This window comes from Onychomys torridus, chromosome 18 (assembly GCF_903995425.1).
Source record: "Onychomys torridus chromosome 18, mOncTor1.1, whole genome shotgun sequence".
NCBI classification, from domain to species: domain Eukaryota; kingdom Metazoa; phylum Chordata; class Mammalia; order Rodentia; family Cricetidae; genus Onychomys; species Onychomys torridus.
Genome location: NC_050460.1, coordinates 5,851,947 through 5,874,589, shown reverse-complemented (window position 1 = coordinate 5,874,589; position 22,643 = coordinate 5,851,947). Strand labels below are relative to the sequence as shown.

General features: G+C 46.8%; 1 protein-coding gene across 6 annotated transcripts; it reads right to left on the bottom strand.

Moving 5' to 3' along the window:
- Nucleotides 1–771: 771 nt before the first annotated feature.
- On the bottom strand, nucleotides 772–22,534 carry Nfya (nuclear transcription factor Y subunit alpha). 6 transcript variants are annotated; one of them, XM_036168391.1, is made up of 11 exons: nucleotides 22,392–22,534; nucleotides 19,429–19,666; nucleotides 15,097–15,239; nucleotides 13,605–13,691; nucleotides 9,780–9,926; nucleotides 7,394–7,525; nucleotides 7,172–7,277; nucleotides 6,077–6,243; nucleotides 5,619–5,792; nucleotides 4,858–4,959; nucleotides 772–3,261 (listed from the first exon to the last, which is right to left on the bottom strand). In XM_036168391.1, the coding sequence occupies exons 3-11, from the start codon at nucleotides 15,169–15,171 to the stop codon at nucleotides 3,208–3,210; spliced, it is 1,044 nt and encodes a 347-aa protein (XP_036024284.1). In that variant the 5' UTR covers nucleotides 15,172–15,239; nucleotides 19,429–19,666; nucleotides 22,392–22,534; the 3' UTR covers nucleotides 772–3,207. The 6 variants fall into 6 exon arrangements, with proteins under 6 accessions (XP_036024284.1, XP_036024283.1, XP_036024287.1 ...); XM_036168390.1 differs by lacking the exon at nucleotides 19,429–19,666; XM_036168394.1 differs by lacking the exon at nucleotides 19,429–19,666 and having other exon boundaries at nucleotides 13,608–13,691.
- Between the last annotated feature and the right edge of the window lie 109 nt (nucleotides 22,535–22,643).

The following is a 22,643-nucleotide window of genomic DNA, read 5'->3' as shown; positions in this document are numbered from 1 at the left end:
TAGAACTAAGCACTAGACTAAGTTGGTCACCACTGCCAGTCCCTTTCCTTGGGAGCTTGGTTCCTGGCAGGGCAGGCCTGCTGCATCTCACCCTGAGCCTCCAGGGCTTGCTTTTCCCTAGCTCCTGAGATAAACGGAGAAACTAGTCTTGGTTGTTCAGATTTCTGGACAATCATAAAGCTGCAATAGTACCAGAAGGCTATGGGTTTTGCAAACGCCTCTGTGTCTACAGAAGCCAGGTCAACCTTGGAATATCATTCCTCAGGTCTGTCCACTTCTTTTTTAAGATAGGGTCTCTTAATGGCTTAGAACTTTGCCAAGCAGGCCTGGCTGGCCGCTCATCAGGCTCCAGAGATTGTCCTGCCTTCATATCCTTACTGTTGAGATAAAGCCAGGGCTGCACCTTGCCTTTTGCATGTGCTTTCTAAGAGCTGAAATGAGGCTCCCAGGCTGAGACTGAGATAGCTTCCCAGCCCCAAGCTGTGGATTTTAGTTTTGCTCAAAACTTAAGGAGTGTATCTTCATTCCATTTAGGTCTACCACATGGAAAATTGAGGGCTATTTTTAGTGATAAACCATTATGAATGTTTCTAGGCACTGGACATGCAGATTTCTTAGATGTCATCCTTGTTGGGAGTGGGGGTGGGTACACACCTGGCAGGAAAATATTGAGTTGGAGGCCAGCCTGGGCTACATAGCCAGTTCAGATCTCAAAAAGCAAAGCCAAAAAGCAACCCCCCCCCAACCAAACAAAAACCAAACAAAATAAAGTCAAACCACTTTTTACCATTTTTATAAATTTATTAAAAAAAAATTGCAATGACACCAATGATCACCTGTACCCCCCTTGCTGGTGGGGAGCCCTACATAGTTGAGACCCAAAGGAAAATCAAGACATTATTATCAGGCACCCTGGAGCCAGGAGAGGCTGTTGGTGCAGTGTCTAGACACTGGCATGCCCCATTACCAGTGCAATTAAAATATATACATTTAGCTACCCTGCAACAGCAGCACTCAGGAAGTACAGAGATGCAACAGACCAGCAGCCCGCTCCTCCACTCACTGTGTCTTTGAAGTCATCACTACAATCCCAAGAACAAGTAAAAGAACTAAGTTAAACAAACGAGAATCCCAAACCCAGCCCGCCCCCACAGGCTGTTAGCTTGTGCTACAACACCACAATGAAAGGGTCATGAGCTAACAGCAATGCAGGGGCAAAATGGAAACCCAAGCATCTGTTTCAAAGGAAATCAAACTCAAACTTGCCTTCCTCAAAATGAAACTCAGCAACAATATGAGGTTAAGATTATATACAAACTTATAGAGACAAATAAATAACATTCTACAATTGCTGGCGTAAGCACTAGACATTAGGGCTGAGGAATCCCTGAACCCTTCCCTTATTAGAATCCTCACCACCACCAAGGCAGAAATTCCTCATGGTTTTCAGTAATATCTGAAAGCTCATGTGAAGAGCCAGAAATTTCTAGTGAGTTTACTAAAAAAGGATTAGCCCCCTCTGACATCTGGAAGCCAGGAGAAATGGCAAGATTCCTGGGAGACCGAAGCGATGGCTTACTTCATGCTTCCCCGATTAAACTGGTCTCCCTGTGATGTTCCGTTATAAGGTTAAAATCTTTCCCATCTTTAACACAGAACAAAGTCAAAGAGCCAGTCTTTAGACTTGACTGGTATTTTTTTTTAACCAATCCCCAACCGAAGTCTTTGGAATGACTGCATTTGACTCTGATTGCAGAGCAGGCAGCCAACTCTTCTCCTCCAGCCTCAGCATCCACAGAAGATTCCGGGCTGGTGTGTGTGGCTCAGTGGTAGAGTGCTTGTCCAGAAAACAGATTTCTGAGGCCCAACTCATCCTGGGAGCTATGGCCCAATTCCTGACCCTGCAGGAATCTTCTTCCCAGTCTGTAGTTGATCCCTACAGCACAGATGTGTGCGCAAACCTTGCTGCAAGGCCTACAGAGAAAGGAGAAAACAGTGGGAACTGGCACCAAAGAAATCAGCTGCCATGGGAAGAACATTCACCCTCTGGGCCAGCACGAAGAGGGGCGGGGGTGGGGTGGGGGAAGCAGTGTTCCAGTCCGCATCCAGGATGGCCACCTCAACAGTGCTTCTTCAGACAATGGAAGGAGCACACCTCCAAATCCCCTTAGTGCACGGCCGAAGGTTGTCAGTGTGAATGTGAGTGACGTGGTCTCTTCAGCTTAAGACCCAGGCCTGGTATCCAGCCATTGGAGAATCATGCTCTCTGGCAGCACCCGGGCAGGCAGGACACTTGCTCTCTAGACTGGAATGCAAAGATCCTTCCCTTCCCTACTTGCTGTCATAAAGCCCATGATTAAAAATCCTAGGTTTGCTCTGTTGAAGAACCACCGTACACGTCGATACTTCAGCACAGATGTTGTGAAGTTTTGTTCCTACTGGGAAAATCTGCTGCGAGGTCCATCTACTCTCTGAACTGTCTTTAAAGTGGCCCCAGTACGAATGACGGCCCAGAAGGCCTGTTAACAGGGATGAGCAGGCCGGTCAGAGCTAAGTCAGTGACGTACCTTTCAGACAGTCCTCAAGGTCTTCTATCCTTTTATCCTGAGTCCAAAATATCCCCTCTGGACTTTCTTGGCTGAAGTAAAACCAACCTAGCATGTGGGCAGACAGGTTCTTATCACAGCCAGAGACTGCAGTTCAGTCTGCTGCTCCATGTCCGAACATGAAGCTTCTCTTTCTTGAAAGCCGCCCTAGTGCAGTGCATCAGCCAGCCCGACATCCCGCCAGGGGATGGATGCTGGTGATACTCCACAGGAAGGCATGGGCTCTGGCTGCCTTGACTGCAGACCAAGGTGAGAAGGCTGCTCTCCCTACTCAATGGCTGACTGGCTGGCCTCATACTACTCAACAGAAGTGCCGTGTGTGTAACGCTGGGCTGGTCAATACCTTCTTGTATCATCCAGATTCACAAAAGGTCAGTGTCACCACCAGTCTGAAACAGGTCCTGAATGAAAGAGTGAGACAAAGGCTGGCAACTCCAGTTCATCAGCCACCACCGCAGCTGTAATACTGAGCTAAGCAGTTCCTGTCCTGAGCAAGGGCAGAGTGCAATCATCAGTGTCCCATTGGAAGAGTCGGTCCATTTCCAAACAGTGGAAACAGTGGAGAGGAACATGACTCATCAGCTCTGCCACCCTCCTGTGGTTAGGAAACTCGGATAATCTGTGCCATGGCTTCTTCATCAGCTTGGTTTGGATCCTACAAAGACAAACAACAGTCCTTTACACCGGAGTTTCTGCCTCTTACAACTCACCACCCAGGGAACCCACACGACTTTCAAGTAAACTGAAGCTCCAAAACGATTTCTATTTCTGCACACATGGTTTAAATACAACTCTACCATCAACGAGGAGGCGGCAGATCCATCCCCTAACAGCACTAAGGCCTGGCCTGGCTCCCCATCAAGCACTGCATGGTTGATAAGAGTATTGCTTTCATAGCATCCTGACCCATGCCCACACTTAACGTACTTGAGTGGCTAGGACAAAGATGGAGCAAGCACCATGACATGCTGTATTTGGAATCCTAATAGTACTCTATTCCACAGGTAAAGGACTAAAAGAGGCTAAGGAACTTCAGATCCTCTTGTGAGCATGGAGAATAAGGAGAGCCTTGAATACAATGGCTTACAGCTGGCACCTAATCAGATGCCCACAGACAGACAGCACTGTTATGCTGAAGACCACCTTCATGACTGAAGGAACTGCCAGTGTTCACCCATGGAAATGCCAAGGAAACCCAGGCTGCCTCGAGTAGACTATACAAGTCTTCACTATCTGACAGAGAACTGCCTGTGGTCAACTTTAGAAACTGTAAGAATACAGGGAATTCCATGCTGATGACAGTGAACTGAGCCAACAAAAGGAATTCATTAACTCATCCAGTACTTGCTGAGTATTTGTTCAGAACTGGATCCTAAATTAAGCCCAACAAACACAAGAGAACAAACCTATTCTGATGTAACTTACACTCCAGTAAAGGAAGCAGTGTGTACCAAACAGAGAAAATTTCTTGATGATTTTTAGACTTTCAAGGAAGCACTTGTGGGAAATACAGGAGTAAAAGAGCCCTGTCTCGAGGTGGGAGCAGGCTAAAGGCCTTCAGAGCTAAGCCAGGCCTAAAGTAAGGGAGACAGCAACTGCCTGCTGGTGGCACACACCTGTAATCCCAGCACTTAGAAAACTGGGGCAGGAATACTACACATTTGGGCTAGCATAGGCTATGCAGTGAGAAAAAGATACCCATGAAAAACGGTGGAGAAAAGAGCATCTGAGACTGGAGACTGGAAAGATGCAGTTCCAGGTAGGAGAGAGATAAACAGGTAAATGGCAGGTGAAAAAGAGCACAGGAAGCTAGAAGAGGCAGACACGCCTACTGGCCACTGCTGTCTAAGGACTGACCTTATGCAAGTTACTTACTTCTCAAAAACTCATATTCGACTGTAAAAGTGGTGACAAGAAGTCACTCCTATCCCACGGCCCTGAGGTCACCAGTCAGTAAAACAACTACAAGTTTACTGGAGTGCTTAACACAAGACCTGCCTCGTAATAGTAAATGTCACTTACTGCTAATAGAGCATGTTAAAAGAAAATAAAACTTCCTTGAAAAACAAGAATTGAGAAGAAGGCAATAGTGAAAATTTAGAAAAATAAGAAGGGAAAGGCCACAGGGTGGGAACTTTTAGTGCTTTTGAAAAGAAGGAAGCTAAGCAAGGACCCTGCACTCTGTGGAGGACAGCCCGCTGCTGCTAAAGAGCAGGGAGGAAGCAGAGACAGAAGGATTCCATCGCCTTACCTGCATGTGAGGACTGTCCTTTTCTTTTGGAGAGAAGAACCGCCCCCCTTCACCACGCTTCCGCGCCATGGCGTGTCGATGCCGAGACTCGTGCAGGTATTTCTGAAAACAAGATCACGTAACTGTGAGTGAGAGCTAGCAGTCACCCAGTGCAGAGTCAACTGTTTCAGACAGTGGCATGGCAAGAACAATGAAGCCTGAACGACGGGGAAGCTCTGGGGGAAGAGTCAGGCATCCACTGGCTACAGAAACACCGTGAGAACGTGAATGCTCAAAGAATGGTGGAAACATGATGACCGCTGTCCTCCTCCCAGCACTGACCTTCCTCTGCCTCAGCACCTGACGGGGGGGGGGGGGAGAGTAATGCCTGAGCGGTGGCAGGTCAGGAGGAGACACCATCTATGCTCTCTGCAGGTATGCTAGCCTGGGTCACCGCGTGCTGGCTCATGTGATGGGTTGCACCCCTTTCCTATTCCCTTCGCCCCTTGGCTACAGCTCCACAGCCATTGCAGACTACATGTGACAGACAAGCCCTGCAGCTGTAGACAGGACAAAGTCTGAGGACAAGTCACCTCTGGACTTCTTTCCGGAAGAAAGGGGAAAAGGCTCTGCTTACAGCCACCATGTGTTCTTACAGCAAACCTGCCTGCATCCCATTGTTTGGAAGGGACAAGGAAACACCCTATTCAAGACACTCTTATAGGCAGAACAAATGATCTGCTTCCCGCCTTCCTTCCTGGCACTCCCCACGGCATACGCACCCTTCTTTCCTTTGGAATTTTCCCTTCGGCTTCTAGCTTAGCCCGTGCCTGTCTCCTCTTTAGGATGCGGTGATACTGTTTGGCATTCACGTACAGGGGCTCTTCTTCCAGCATCTCTGCTCCAGGTAAAGGGATTCTTTGGATAGCAGGCACGGAGCCAGCTCCAGGCACCATCTGCATGAACAGAGACTGGCCTTATTAGAATCATGAAAACTCAAAATAAACTGCACATTCACACCTCTCTTCCGTTGTATCTCAGTGTCTAGAATAGTCTGAGACACTGGCAGGCATCAGAACGAATTATGCATCTTGTGAGTGTAGACTACTGTTAGTGCCTGAAGGATGGAGTTCAACTCCAAGAAGATAACACCATGAACAATTTCACAACCTGCAGCTAAGACAGGGAGCCTATGGAAAGCTCCAGTGCCAGAACACAAACGGGGAACCGCTTTCCTTACCATGACCATTCCTCCTGAGTTGACCACATTGCCCGCCACCGGCAGTGTCACAGTGACAGTCCCCTGTCCACTGCTGGTTGTGTTGGTGTTGGCTCCTGTCTGAACGATCTGTGCTCCTGCCAAACTGGCTGCTGGGATGGTGATCATGCCTGAAACAGGGACTGTAACTTTAAGAAAACAAAACAAAACAAAAAACAGGCACACGGAACAGAAAGAAGGGAAGACGGTTAGTCCCGTCCACCTGGCTATCGTTTACCCTCCTGGATAGACGCACTGACAAACACCAGGGAGAAAACAGACGCCCTCCCCCACTCCTTTACTCCGTTTGCTATGCAGTCTGCGTAAGTTCCTTTTTGGAAGTTTCTATGAACAGTCTAGGGCCCAATTCTACATAAATTATACTTCCACCCACCATATTATACATCCTAACAATGGTTATCAAAAGGCAAAATGATGTGGAGGCCTCCTCACGGCACCATTCCCACGGCCAATGCAGCTACGCTGCTGCTTTTCCGTGGGGGAAACAATCTGCTGCAGCAGGTAGCCCGAGGACCTGGTCACACCGTAAGAGACCTTGCTGGGGCTCAGTCCAGCCTGGCTCTCTCCTATGTGACCAACATACAGCTACTCACTGCATTTAGTACTCTGTGAAATCTTGGTCTCAACCAAACCATCATGATTCTGGCTGAGCAGCCTTTCTGTATTTAGTTAGCTTCCAAAGCATGTAAGTAGTCTACGCTGAGCATGTCTCTTCCCCAGCCTAGTGAAGTCTCATGTTCCCGCATCTCCTCCTAGGGCACACTTCTCTGTATGTGTGTTTACATTGTCTTAGCTAGGTGGAGAGTGAGAAGCCCTCTTGACTCTAAACGACTAGATGACTAGATGTAGAGGCCTAGAACTAAACTGCAGCAATTCTAGTCTAGAAACATCAATGGTTGGACACTATGGTGACAAGAATTGACAATCCCTGGCGATCTGGTGGAAACGCTGTTGTGTAGATGTGATGCGGACTTCACAACACCTCTGAAGCATTCCCAGGTACTCAAAGGTTAGAACTAATGGCTGTCAACTTCCAGGGCAACAGTATCAGCTTACCTTGCTGGAGAATTGTGCCATCTGCATTAACTGGCTGGTAGACGATAGTCTGCCCTTCAGCAGTCTGGGCCACTTGCTGTCCCTGGACAGCAATTTGCTGTTGTGTCTGTAGAAAACAATGACATACTCAACAGATGCCAAAGACCCACCGAGAACCCAAGGGCATTTTTGATAGCCTTTGTGCATTCATGTTCTACATGAACTAGATGGCTTGCTGCTCACCTGAGTCTGGCCGGCGGTGACTGCAGTCTGTGGCTGCTGAATGATGATCTGCTGGGTCTGACCCTGCTGGCCTTGCACTTGTACTGCCTGCCCACCCTGAATCTGGATCTGACCAGGGGGGACCAACTGTATCTGTGAAAGAGAATACACTAAAAGGTTGGCACCAAACTGATATGACTCCTTTGGTTCCGTACTTTTCATTTTCATTTTATGTGTATGGGTGTTTTGCATGCATGTATGTATGTATTCATCATGTGCGTGCCTGGTGTTCACAGAGGCCAGAAGAGGGAGTTGTATCCTCTGGAAATGGAGTCACAGATGGCTGTGAGCCACCATGTGGGTTCTGGAAATAAAATCTGAGTCCTCTGGAGGACTAGCTAGTGTTCTTAACTGCTGAGCTCTCTCTCCAGTCTCACTTCTTTGGTTTCTGCAAATTAGCTGAATAAATTCCTCTAGAGACTAGGAAATATGTGGAGGCACATGCCTGTAAGTCTACAACTTGGGAGGCAGAGGCAAGATGGTCAGGAATACAAGGCCAGTCTCAAAGGATGCAGTGAGTTTGAGGCTAGTATGTGGCCTACCTAAGACCCTAGTCCCAAAATTACAACAGAGAAAGTAATAAATGCTCGGAAGAAGACAGGAGTCTTGTCCTAATATCAGCTATCAATTACTGAAAAGCTTGTTTCTATTTTTCAAACCATCAAATAATAGTTTGGGATATCAACAATTAAAGAATTGGTGTTCATTTAAAAAAACATTGTTGGAATGGTTATCTTTTTAAAGTACATTTAATTAAAAATACTCAAGTGCTTTATAAATGAATAAAACAACTTTCAAAACATATTCTTTCTAAGTAAATGTCAAGCTTATGGCAGCCAAGTTAACACTGTGATTAAGTCCTTAAGAGACAAGATATCAGCTGTCAAGAGTCCTGATCCACAGAAATTGAAATGTACAATCATTAATTCGATTGAATAAAGAATCACCATGGAAACGAGCCGTAGGCACGTCTGTTGAGGGAGTTTCTAGATTAGACCAACTGAGGTGGGAAAACCTATCTATCCTAACTGCATGTGGCATCCCATGAGCTGGGTGAACTGGGTGAAGAAAGGAGAAAGTGAGCTGACCCTCAGCATCCATTACTCTGCCTCCTGGCCGCAGATGCAATGTTCCTGCCGCCATGTCTCCCCACCATGCTGGGCTGGTGCCCGTAACATGAGCCAGAAGAAAAGTAACTAAGACAAATGCTTCTTGCTACAACCAGTAGGAATATACAGTATACACAGCAGGAGACAGGGAGGTGATGGGACACACTGTATTCCTCCTCTTAATCCAAACCGTCACCGTCACTCAGCACTGTCATTAATGCCCATCTGCCTCTTCCAGATTCTTTGTTCCAGGTTCTGGAGCACCAAACCTCACAGAGCAAATATGGAAAGCATGAGATCCTGTGTGGTATCCGAACCTAGTTCCTTTCCTTTTCTTAATTGCTACAGTCACTTATTAGGAGTATCATCAGAAACTTGACAAGTTTTGAAAGTTTTTCTTTGAAGTCTTCTAGCTTGACGAAAGGTTAAAAAAAGGCCTCAACCTCTGCTCAATGTACAGAATCCTACTTCCTTGACTACTGGATACAAACCTCTAAAGATCCAATGAGAAAGTACTTAGGAAGGCCCCACAACTCAAAAGTCAGAGTGCCCAGCTCCTTAGACAAAGCCATTGGCCTGGCCCACCTGCAGATCCCCATCTCTCTGCTCACCAGCTTTGGAACCCTTCTGTCACTCCCCCGACCCTGAGGAGTCCTGCTTCCCACATCTAGCAGCTGGGAGGTTACTTCCAGCTAGGTGGGAAGTAACCACTGCCTTCTACCCACTGAGTCTGTAAAGGACGTGCCTAGAGCTTTAAGCAGCTCTCCAGCTGACTACTGACTGTTGGTAGAAGGGAAGGGGAAGAGGATCAGGATATGGGCTCACATCTTAGAGACATTCTTCATTTATCTGGTAGGCTGTACCACTGCCCAAGTTTCCTTAAGGACTCTCAAGTATAAGAATTAAAAGTGGCAGGGTGGTGGTGGTGGCGGCAGTGGTGCACGCCTTTAATCCCAGCACTCGGGAGGCAAAGATAGGCGGATCTCTGTGAGTTCGAGGCCAGCCTGGTCTCCAAAGTGAGTTCCAGGAAAGGCACAAAGCTACACAGAAAAACCCTGTCTGGAGGGGTAGGGGGGAATTAAAAGTGCTGGCAGCCAACTGAAGGTAAAGACACCTGACCCTGATGCCTGGCCTCCATCTGTGTGTGCAAACCTGTACACACATGGATATATACACCACCCATACCCATAACAAACTTCACTGACGTGCAATCTAAATACTTTTAAACTACTACTTACCTGCTGTAAACCTTGTGTTCCAGACACAGGTACTTGCATGATAGTTTGGCCTTGTCCACCCGGCACAGCCTGGACCATGATGGGTTGGCCAGTTGATGTAATTAGCTGGCCTCCACTGACTTGTACCATTAATGGCTGCCCCTGGACCTAGAATGAAATAAAACAGCAACAATGTAACAGCGTAAGACACAGTGGCTTCCCTAAAGACAGTCACTGGTCACTGGAACTGTCCGTCCCCCCAGCCCCACAGGGTCTTTCTATGTAGTGCTAGCTGGCCTTAACTCAGAGATCCTCCTGCCTCTGCCTCCCAAGTGCTGAGATGAAAAAGTCAGTCTTTTTAGCTACCTCCGTCCCCATGTATGTGTTTGTCTGTGTGGAGCTTATGTGCATATGCTGCTGCAGAGGGTGGGCTGCAGACCCCCTGGGAGCTTAAGTTACAGTGATTAAGGGCTGTCCTGTGGGTGCTGGGAACGAAACTCAGACCCTTCGCAGTAGCAGCACGTGCTCTTCATCATTGAACCATCTCTGCTGCTTCAAGAAAGTTAAGTCTCATGCTCGTCAGACACCTCTGCTATTGTTGATTAAGTGCCAAGTTGGATACCCACAAGTCAAATATAAGGAACCTATTGAGAATCTGGAAAATCTCAATAAATGTAAGGTATTTATCACCACAACCAGGCTGAATTCAAGAAAACAGTCAAGTTACCAAATTGTTTGCCTTCTCAAACAGATACCCAGGAATGGTTTCTGGTACAGACAGGAAGAACAGCGGTGAGAGGGAGGTGATGACGGTGGGGGCTGAGAAGTGAATCAAAGCAGTCCTAACTCTAGCCACCGAAAGGAAGAGCTCTGAAAGCTCATGCGGAGCTTCCTCCTGGGTCTCACTCAAAAGGAAACATGAACATTCTCCTCCACTTGACTCTGAAGAGTTCAGGAACGGCAGCTGCTTAAGGAGTCTACCACTGAAGACTCATGGCCTGGGTAGGCCAGTAATCTCAGCACTCAGGAAGCCGGAGCAGGAGCAAGGGTTTGAGGACAGACGGGAGCAGAGTGAGCTCCACATAAGCCTGATGAGACCCTGTCTCAAAATCAAACCAAAGCAAGACTCTCCAGAAATACTTTCCCGTCAGTCTGTGACTATCACAGTAGAGTTCTGCATACTGCATATTAAATATTTACATAGGTGGGTTGGGGATTTATAGCTCAGTGTTAGAGCGCTTGCCTAGCAAGCACAAGGCCCTGGGTTCGATACTCAGCTCAAAAAAAAATTTACATAGTTATTTAATTATCAGAAGCGATAAAACAATGAAATCACACAGCTATCATGTGTAAGATTTCTAATTTCCAAGTCTTCTGCTTCAACAGACCACTCTAGAAAGGAATTCACCCCCGTGAAATCTCGGGGAGAGTGCATCAGAGGCCCAGACAGAATTGTTCTGGAGATGGGGATGAGAAACAGGACAACTCCAAACTCTCACTGTAGACCGTCTTTGCTCGAAGGAACTATCTGTAACTGAACAGCTGAATACTTGTTCTCAGTTCCCGCAGCATCAATCAACTGTGCAAATGATTAATCTGTCCTAGATAAGGAAGCTGGTGAAACTCTCCTGCTACCACTGGCCCTCAGAACCATCAGGAAGAGCCCACCCTCAGGGCTGCCCCAAAGAAACTCATGACTGTTCAGACTTCATGGCTTATTTGCTCCCATTCTCTCCTCTTCATTCTCCACTGAAATCCCCTTTGCTACACCAATGCTTTTATGTGCTATGTCAGGAAATTTATCAGAAGCCTTACCACAGGAGTAAGAGAAAGAATTTTTTAAAATTCTGAAATGCTGAGATTTATAGAGGAAAATTCCCATCATTGCATTTCTTTTCAATGCAATTTAGAGCTCCTGGGGCGGACACAGCTGTGTTGTTACTGTGTGCTGTAAGGGTGTGCAGCTCTCTGTATGAGAGTGGAGGCCAGAGCTGACAGTGGCATTATCTCCTACTGCTCACCTCCTTGTTACTCTGAGACAGTCTCCCAGGGCTCCCTAATTTAGCCAGCCAGCCTCGGGTCTGCCTGTTTCTGTGCCCGAGTGCTAGGGTCACAGGGGCAAACCCACATATTTTGGGAGTTCTATAGATCCAAACTTAGGTCTTCACACTGGCATAGCAAATAGTCCCCAAATTTAAGACACTTAACAGTTTTCTGGTTATCCATCCCCCCCCCCCCCCGACACACACTAACATGCTATATATCATGCGACAATGGAGATGAGACTCTGAAGAGCTCACCATGTCTACAACAGATGCTAAGGACTCATGCATGAGACAGAAGCCACACAGGTAAGAGCACGTGACATTCCCATTCCACGGTGGTTAATGACAACCCCAGACACCGTTTCATGTATTAAAAAGATGAAGCAAGCAGGACAGAAAGCTACTGTGCTCCCTAAGATTCCAACTGTGCAGGAAGACAAACAAAACCCACTTCTTTTGTCTTAATGAATGTGCAGAACTGGCCACATGTCATCACCAAACACTACTAGGTGGCAGGGTTGAGGCAGGCTGATAGGGTCAAGTTCTTACGATAGTGGTTCTCAACTTATGGGTCATGACCCTTTCACAGGGATCGCCCAAGACTATCAGAAAACAGATATTTACATTACAATTCACAGTAGTAGCAAAATTAGTTATGAAGTAGCAATGAAATAATGTTATGGTTGGGGGTTACCACAACATCAGGAACTGTATTAAAGGTCACACAGCATTAGGAAGTTGAGAACCACTGGCTTACAAGAAGGGGCAGTTACCTTCAAGGGGATCTCAGCAGCACTCACTAGAAAGTGGGATGCCAGTTTGTCTTTGGAAACCCAACTAAGTCATTCCAACTCAGTGGAGGAAGTCAGGGAGGGCAGGTGTCTGAATCTTGCCAATTTCTCAAAACCTTTAGTTCTCAATGGACCCAGAAAAGACCAATGCTGCTACTCTTATTTTTCAAGGGAATTCAGGATAGTTAAATTGACCATACATGATACTGAAGAACAGCACTGCTTAACTCCAGTTCATCCCCCCGGCCACCCCTTTGGTTTTTTCAAGACAGGGTTTCTCTGTAGTTTTGCATCTTTCTTGAAACTCACTCTGTAGCCCAGGCTGTCTTTGAACTCACAGAGATCTGCCTGCCTCTCACTCTAAGTGCTGGTATTAAAGGCATGTGCCACCACCACCTGGTTCTGTTTTTTTTTTTTTTTTTTTTTTTAAAGAGAGCCCAACCTGGTCCCAGATTCAGACTCTCATTCCTCCTGCCTCCATATCCCAAGTGCTGGGACAGGATGCCCCATGCCCTATGCTAGCACTTAAATATGCCCATCCAAGAGATATGCAATCACCTCAGCAGAGCCTGTAAAGAAACAGGAAAGGTTATTCAGTCCTTTGCTCACTGCAATGGCTGTTAGGAGTCAAAGTGCACTTTTAGCAAATTCAAAACACAGTACAGCCATGCCTCTCCAAGCTGCTTCTCTGGTGTAATATAATTCACAAAACTTTACCAAGTGGCTAGACTGGCATCTGGGCACTGAGTAAGCTCTAAAGCCATCTGTAAAATGTCTTCCTGTGGCTTGTTTCCTGGCATTTCTAAAGCAACACACTTAGCACATACTTCTCAGAAAACAGACGCAGCAGTCACCATGTTTTGGCATGGGACACTGGCATGTTGGCCTCAGAGACAGGTTAGCAGTACAAAAGGCATGCGACTTTGCCATTCGACTGGAGATCCAAACACAAACAGCAGCAGACAGGCAATGTTCATGCAGTGCTCACAGAGAATCAGAGAGGGCACCACTACCTGGAGGGTCTGGACTTGCTGGCCTGAGGCGGATGCCACCTGGGCCTCAGTCTGCAACTGGACAGCAGTGACACCACCCTGCTGCTGAGAACAGGAACAGGAAGAGCTTGAAATGTATCAGGATGGAAATGTACAGCTCAAGACCTGAGATCACTTGAGGAAGAAGGAGGAGCGTCTCTGAAAGGCTTCATCCCACACAGGAGCTTTCAAAGGTGCGGACTCCCATCTCCAAGCTGTCGTATAGCAAGCTCTGTCCCTAGAGTGGGCCTTACAACATACTTCTGTGACTTAACACAACAGTACAATGCAGACCTTCCTTATTTCCAAACACAGGAATTTTACCCCACTGCTATACATTTATGGTAAAGATTTCTTCATTTGCTTAGGCTCACAAGAACAAAACCCACCAGGTTTTAAAGCCTTGAAATGACCAAGTTTCTGGGGCTTTAACACATCACCAAGGAAGAAGGAACTAGTCATGGTGATCTAAATTCCAGCCTCTGAAAGGCTACTCCTTCTACATCCCCCAAATGAAGACTTATTCCTATCCAAATGACTGGCTGCTTTAGAGGCAATGTTTTCAGAAAGCCACCTGACTTCCTATCCTGGGGCAGTTCTCCCAGGAAGAGACCCACCAAGGCTCTGCCCATGGGAAGGCTCCTCCAAGGCCCATTTGCTAAGGCAGCTGCAGGAAGCTGCTAGTGTTATAGCAGAGTATGGGCAGGGAGGAGGCTAGGAAGGATGGGGAGCTATCAAGCTCACTAATCCCCTTTAATGCAGAGTAGCCTCTCCCTGTGACCAGTAGGACGGAACTCATCATCAATACTTCCTTCACCCCCCCTTTAATCTGTCTTAGTGAACCTCTATTCTGAGGAGACAGCATTGGCCTGTGAGCAGATAGAAACAATGTCTTTTTTCCAAAGTTCCGGGGTGAGGGGTCGAGAGAGGGTTTGCTACTATAAGCCTAGGTAAAAGCACCGCAAATGTTCTCTGTGCACTAATTCAAACATCTGGTCCACTTCATTATGGAAGAAGCTGGCAGCAGGAGCTCCTCTTCAATATGTACTTATCCACAGAGCAGCACTCAAAATATTATTCTAATATTAACTACAACTGTGCAGAATAAATGCTGTGGTAGAACAGACCAGGAGACTGCCTGAAATCTGACCACTGTCTATTGTGGTCAAAACTCACTTTATCACAAGTTGGCATTAAACAAGGGGAAGAAGTAGACCAAATCCAGAGCAAAGCAGAGGAACTCTTCTTTCATTTCAAGAAGCTACAAAGGACCAATCTACTTTTAAAGTGGTCGTCACAAAGAACAGATGCCAAGCGGCAACAGATTGATTCCCAGTGCAACACAAGCCATGAGACCTGGCACTTAGAAGGTCTGACAGGGCCCAAGAACTCCACAGAGTAACCACAGACAAGCCACCACTGCATCACCAGCTGCAGAACTGGGATGGTCAAAGCACACTTGCCCCCATACCTGCTGCTGAATCTGGCCAGCCTGCACCACGATCTGCTCTGTGGAACTATTGCTGTTTGTTGTATACTGCTCCATGGCCCCGCCACGTTAAGAGTCCTGTGGCTTCACTCTACAGATCCCAGGCAGCTGCCAGCTAGGGACTCCTATTAGAAAGGGAAGGAGAAAACCTAAAGTGAGTCACTCAGTAAAGCTCTCTTAAGACACGATCATTTATTTTCTAACTATAGGCGACATTACTAAGAAAACGAATAGGAGAAAAAAAAGAGAACTATATAGAATAGTCATAAAACATTATAGTCAGGCTGTCAGTGCAAATCTGCAATCCCAGCACTGAAGAGGCTGAGGCAGGAGACTAAGAGTTTGAACCAGCCTGGCCTGTACAAACTTTCCTCAAAAAGACTAACCAACAAAACAAACAAAAACACGGTATTGTATTTTCACATTTAAAAATGCCTGTACTTATTTTCTTCCTGGAAACTTACCTTGTGTATTAGCTATCTCTGTGATGCTGTGACCAAAAAACAAAAAAAAAAAAAAAAAAAAAAAAAAAAAAAAAAACCTAACAAGAGGAAAGGAATTGTTTCTTTTGGCTCAGTTTTAGTGGATTTTAGTTTTCCATGCCCTTTATACAGGCTGCCACCAGCAGAACGTGGGGCATAGATTAAGGGTGGGTTGTCTTACCTGAAAAGATCTGGATTAAAGGTAGGTCTTCCCCCTTCAAATGATTCAGTCAACAAAAATTCCTCGAAGGTGGGTTTTAGTTAATTCTGGACATAGTCAGGTTGACACAAAGAATAGCCATCACATAACACTTGCCAGATTTATCTGTTTTCCTTGCAGATTTCATTTTTATGGCCGTATAAAATTCCATTTTGCATATGCAAGGCATTTTCATTATCCATTCTGTTGATGACACATCTAGGTTGGGTCCTTTTCCTTGTTATTGTGCACAGAGCAGCAGTAAGTATGGATGAGCAAGTATCTCTAAGGTAGCACAGAACCCTCTGGGTACATGCCTACAGGTGGTATGGCTACAGAGTCATGTGCTGTATCTGTTTAACTTGCTTGAGAAACAAACCTCCACACTCATTTCCATCAACAGCAGTGTAAATGAGGCTCCTCTTCCCTATATCCTCAACAGGATTGGTGGGTCTTTATTTTCTGGATGAGAGCCATTCTGACTTGAGTGAGGAGGAGGGATGGGGTAAGTTTTAATTTACATTACCCTGGTGGCTAAGGATGTTGGTCACATTTGAAGACACTGGCCCTCTGTGCTTCTTCTGAGAGCTGTGGAACCTATCTACTGACTGGCAGGTCTAGTCTTCTGGTGGTTAATGTTTGCAGTTCTTGGGGCTGGGGAGATGGCTCAGATGGTAAAGTACTTGCCTCATGAGCACGAGGACCTGAGTTTGATCCCAGAATATCTAGAACTCTGGGTGTGGTGGTGAGTTTATAAGGCCAGAGCTGAGAGGGCAGGGACAGCACAGCCCCTGGGGCTCTAGTTCAGCCTAATTGGTGAGCCCCATACCAATGAAAGACCTTGTCTCAAAGGAGGACAGCAACTGAGGATGAGCAGCTGCCTCCAACAAACAACTAATAATTTTGCAGATATTAACCCCTTGTATAAAGTACGCTAGGAAAAACTTTCATTCTACAGGCTATTCACTTTGTTAACTCTTAATTTCACATAACCCCCATTTGTCAATTAAGACTACTTCCAGTGCCATTGGGGTTCTATTCAGAAGGTTCTTATCCTTTACTGCCATACCACACTGGACACACCTGGTCTTGTCTGATCCCACAAGTCAAGCAAGGTTGGGACTCACCAGTCCTCAGTACTTGGATGGAAGACTATTCTTTTCTATGTCTATATCTCAAGTGTTTTGCCCTAGCAGTAACTTACTCATGATTTAAAAAAAAAAAAAAAAAAAAAAAAAAAAGAATAGGTAGAACAATGAACTGCCATTTAGTATGGCAGATGCTAATGGTAGAATCTAAGTAGTAGGTACATGGGTATCCATGGTAACACTCTTTCAACTTCACTGTCTAGAAATTTCTATGCTACAATGTTGGGGAAAATACTCAATAGCTGAAACAGGCAGATCTCTGTGAGTCTCAGGACAGTCAGAGCTACACAGAGAAACCCCTTCTCAAAAAAACCAAGAAATAAAATAATAATCAGACTTATCCATAACCAAAACAAACCACACCTTTAGTGTGGGTTCTAATGGGAAAATTATGTAAATAGAAACATAACTAAACTTGATTGCTACTTTATTAGCATGTGTTCATTGTTCAATGGCTTTTACATAACGTATGTAACCTGTCTGGACCACGCTGACCCTCTTTTTGTCTCTGTTTTAACCTAGAGTATGCATATGAGAGAACATATTTGGTATTTGTCTTTCTGAATATGCATACTTTCCCTTACTGTGTTGTTCCAGTTCCTTCTGTTCTTAATGTATAACATTCCGTTGAGTGTACATCTGTTTACCCACTGATTGGCACCTACAGACTCTTTAACTTGGTGGTTGTGAAGGCACAGCAATGAAATGCAGTGCCTTTAGTATATGTTAATTCTGCTCTCTTCAGGTGTACCCCAGAGTGGTACAGCAGGTTCATATACTAGTCTTAGTATTTTGAGAATTTCCACTGTGGTGGCTACTCTTGGTATCAAACTTGACTACATCTGGTATTAACTAAAATCAAGCAGCTGGGTACACCTGTGAGGAATTTTTCTAAATTCAATCACCTGAAGTGGGAAGACCCACCTTTAATCTGGTGGCAGCCTGTATAAAGGTCATGGAAGAACACCTTTGCTCTTTCCTTGCTTGCCTTTGCTGGCAAGTTCATTCCTTCCCTGGCATCAACAGCCTTCTTCTTCAGGATTCTGGTGTGTATGAAGACCAGCTGGAACATCCAACCCCAAGGACTGAACAACTACCGGATTCTCGGACTTTCTGTTGGTAGACAGCCAACGTGGGAATAGCTGGAGCAGAAGCACCTTAACACACACACTCAGTCTTCCTCTTTCAGTTCTATTCCTTGAGAACCCTGACGAATACATGCACCAATTTCCATATACTCTCTATAGTGGCTGAACTAGTTTATATTCCATCCTAGACAGCACTGTCTTCTTCTTTTTTTAGTGTGTGTGTGGGGTGTCTGAGGCAAGGTTTCTCTGCGTAACAGCTGTCCTGGAACTCGCTTTGTAGACCAGGCTGGCTCCTGTCTGCCTCTGCTTCCCTGGGTACACAACACCATTCTTTATTTTCTAAATGACAGCTATTCTGACGTTGAGTGAGTAGTTTGGGTTTGTATTTTCCTGGTGGCTCAGTATGTTTTGTTTTAAATATCTACAGGCCATTTATAATCTTTTGAGAACTGTTTATTGCATAGATTATTTTCGTTTTTTAATTTCTGAGTTCTTTCTATATTCTAGATATTAATCACCTCAGATGAAAAGCTGGCTAAGTTTACCGATTGTTATACCAGCCTTCTCTGAGCCAGTTGAATGAGCTGATTCTTGAGAGACTCCAGGTACAATACGGAAAATCAGCCAGACTAGGTGGCTCTACTAGGGAAACCAATGTTTCCCCTTTTGGGGTGTGTGTGTGTGTGTGTGTGTGTGTGTGTGTGTGTGTGTGTGTGTATGTGTGTGTATGTGTGTATAAACAGGGTTTCTTCAAATAGCCCTGGTTGTCCTGGAACCCTTTCTATAGACCAGGCCAGCCTCAAACTCAAGAGATCCACCTGCCTTCCAGGTGCTGGGATTAAAGACGTGCATCCACACAGCAGGCCTCATGTTTGCAAATTTTACCTTATGTCTAACACACAATGTCTATGTCTTTAAACTAATAAAATTAAGATTACAATATAAACAAGCATGGCACCATTCATATAAAACCCTGATATCAGTAGCCTAGACAGAGAAAAAAGAAAACTCAAAGTTCCTTGGGCCTGAGAAAGAGAAGGGGGAGGCTGACTGGGTGAGCTCTACAAACTTTCTGGGGGTGACAGAAGTTCTCATCAGTTTCCGGAAGTAGGGACTGTATAGGTGTGGAAAGCTTTAAAAACTCACCAACATATACACACATACAGTGATTACACTTTGATGTGAAAAATAGGGAATATTAACATTCTCTGTATTCAATACGTCCACTAGCCAAGTCCCCTTCCTATAAGCTTTCTTCTCGGCTAAATTTCCATAAATCTGCATCTTATCAGATTAAAATGTAAAATGGAGCTTGAAGGATGATTAACAAGTAGCATGTAGACTTCCATTAGTTTATCCCGCTGATAGAAATGCTTCACCATCGAAACCCACTGTACCTGGAAGGGTTTGAAAAGCAGTGGCAGCTCCAAACGCAGGCGCCAGTCTGCATTAGTAAGGGAACAGTGGCACTTGCTTCTTGGCTCCAGTGGGCTACATGTGCCTGCTTCCATCACTGCAGCTAGAACTGCGATCTGACACACTGCCTTCCTCAAGTGCTTCTCTGCCCAAGATCATGACAAAAGTGAGCCTGTTGTATTCAGTCTGCCTAGCTCTCCCACAACTTTTTCAATGTTTCTGAAAGTGAGAATATAAATGAATATGAATGAGAGTGGATTTATTCTGGTCTCAGAAACATTCTTTCCATAGCCTCCCTGCCCATTTAAAAGGCACAGAAGCAGTTGGCCCGAGCTTAGAAAGGTAATCTACCTCAAGTTATTTGAAAGCTGAAATGTCCAGAATTGCAGCTAATACAATAAGCATGACATCAACACAGGCCACCGGACTTGACAATTAATTACAAGCAAACACCAGGCTAGGGCCTTTGGAGGCTCCAAATGTGCTCCTTTTCTCTACTAACAATGTACATGAACTTAAATAGCAAAGCACAATTCTAGCTTCAAAGAGGCTTTTAAGTCTAAAAGGGAACAAAAATGTCTTCTAGACTCCTTTTTTGTTTTGTTTTGTTTTTCGAGACAGGGTCTCTCTGTGTAGCTTTGTGCCTTTCTGGAACTCACTTGGTAGACCAGGCTGGCCTCGAACTCACAAAGATCCGCCTGCCTCTGCCTCCCAAGTGCTGGGATTAAAGGCGTGCGCCACCACTGCCTAAGAGGAGAACAAAGTAAACCCGAGTTTGGAAGATAGGCTTTTCCAGCTGGGGATAAATCAAGGAAACCACCAGGAGGAGGTATCATGTGAATGAACTGAAGTGAGGTCCAGTATAGGGTGAAGTCCTTCAAAGGGGAAAATCTCAGGCCGTGTCTAGAGAAAGCCAGTCTGCATTACTTTTTCTTAAAATGCAGAGGCAGATACTGGCCTGTGGGCAAACATGTGGGGCACCTTCTTGATGAATGTGGGAGGGCCCAAGCCCCTGTGGATGCTATCTCCTCTGGGCAGAGGTCCTTGAGGAGAGAGGCAAGAAGGAGCAGCCGCTAGGGCCTGTTTGAGTTGCCTGGACTTCCCTTCATGGACTGTAAGCTGGGAAGGAAATAAGCCTCCCCACGTTGCTTTTGGTGTGGTGCTTGTCACAGCAACAGAAAAGCCAACTAGAACATAAGGGAATTAAGAAAACAATTTGTTTTCACAAAGAAAAACTTCCTAAAATGTGAAGCTGTTTCAGCTCAGGAGCACTGGATGTTTTCTCAAACCCATCAGTTAAGATTTCAGCAAACGTCAGATGGGGGCGGTAGCACACGCCTTTGATCCGAGCAGAGTTAGGCGGATCTCGGAGTTCAAGGTCAGCCTAGTCTATAGAGCGTGATCCAGGAGAGGCTCTAAAGCTAGAGAAACCCTGTCTCGAAAAACAAAAACAAAAAAATTCAGCAAATGTGACTAAAGAAACCATACCCAGAAAGCGGGCTCCATCTAAATGCTGAGGACAACTGATGTTTGGCCGGAGAAAAATCCGTCCGTCGTCCGCCCCCCCCCCGCCCCCCAATTCAGTTATTATTATGGAGTAAAATCCTTAACTTTTTTTTGTCCACCGATAGGGAGAAAATCCACTCTACATCACTTTTAAACGCCATCAAAGCAGTTTCCAAAAATTTCTTTGTGAGATCTGCAAGGTTTTACAAACTGGACTTTCCCGCCTAAACTCTTAGTACTAGAGGCCCTTTCTGAGTCCAACAGCACTATCTGTTGCCTACACATGCTCTCCTCGCGAGGACATTATCCTCCAACGCCCAATCAAGTGTGCCGATGAAAACTGGCTGGCTTCTTCATGCAAATAGCACTTCCGGCTACTGCACGAACCTCTACATAACACTAACCCGCAGGTATTGATTTTTCACCCGCCAATCTCTACAGAGCAGGCGTCGTTCCTACCTCTCCTCCTTGCAGCACTTAAGTGATGCCCACCAAAGACTACTCAGCACATGGAAGACTTTCTCTCCCCCAAAGGAAAAAAAAAATCTCGGCATGTAAGTTTAACATCTTTTGAGAAAACGTTCACACGGGATTTGTGAAGTGTTACTAGAAAACAGACACGAGTGGGCTGAGCTGAGTGGTGCCTAACACTGGCACAAAAGGTTCAAGGAGAACAGAATCAGAGAGCATGCAAGGCAGAGAGCTCGCAGGAGACTCGAATAAAAAGAAATTAGAGATGTGTGTTCCCCGTCATTAAGAATGCACGAGGTTATCAGTCTTGCAAGACTGAGGTTCCAAACACCCGGCGAAAAGAGGAAGAGCGCTTGGTTAGGCTCCAGCACGGAGGTGTGCCGGCATCGCCGGCCGAGCGGGGCGGGAGGAGGAAATGACGAGCAGAAAGGGGTGGTAACGGCGCCGGGCCGGAGCCCCGGGATGGCGGGCCGGGAGGAGGGGCGCGGCGGGCGCGCTAACGGCCCCGGGGTGGGTCTTGGAGGCTGCGCTGCGCGTCCCCGCCTGGCCTCGCTTCAGATCTGCCGGCCCGACTGCCTAGGGGCTCAGGGGACACGGGCCTCACCGGGGCCCGGAACGTGGGGACACAAGGGCAGGCGGGCAGACTGCCACGGTCCGTGGCGGGCCGGCTGGCCACCTGCCCTCCCGGTACCCGAGGATCGGGGAGCAGCGGCGCATCCACCACGGGCACCGGGAGAGGATCCGGACCCCGAGGAGCCTGGCTCCAGGGCGCCATCCCTACGCCGGACGGCCCCTGCAGGCCTCCACGGGCTCCGAGCCGGGGCTGCCGGCCACCCAGCTCCGGCAGCCTCGGCTCGACTCCCGGGCTCGACGGACGCCTGGGCCTCTCCTGAGTGGTCAGCGAGACCCGCCAATCGGGGCGCTGGGGCCGGCTCTGGGCCGCTGGATATTGGCTCCTCATACTCACCGTGCCTCGCTCCCCCGGTTCGCTGCCCGCGCTGATTGGCTCCAGTACCGGACCCCGAAACCCAATCAGAGGCTCCAGCCGCCGCCGCCGCCGCCACTGCCGCTGCCTCGCAAAATGGCGAATCTGAACAAAGGGGAATCGGGCCTCCCTCCAACCGCCTTCGCGCAAGCGCCTTCGAGACCACGCCCCATAACCCCGGCCAACCTGGCCCCGCCCCCCAGCAGGAGCACTGCGCAGGCGTCCCAGGAGCCA

Coding starts and splice junctions, on each gene's coding strand:
- Nfya (XM_036168391.1), bottom strand. CDS start 15,171: ATGGAGCAGTATACAACAAACAGCAATAGTTCCACAGAGCAGATCGTG. Junction 6,244..7,171: donor TGGCACAATTCTCCAGCAAG/GTAAGCTGATAC, acceptor GTTTTCTTAAAG/TTACAGTCCCTGTTTCAGGC. Junction 3,262..4,857: donor AGGACAGTCCTCACATGCAG/GTAAGGCGATGG, acceptor TTGTCTTTGTAG/GATCCAAACCAAGCTGATGA.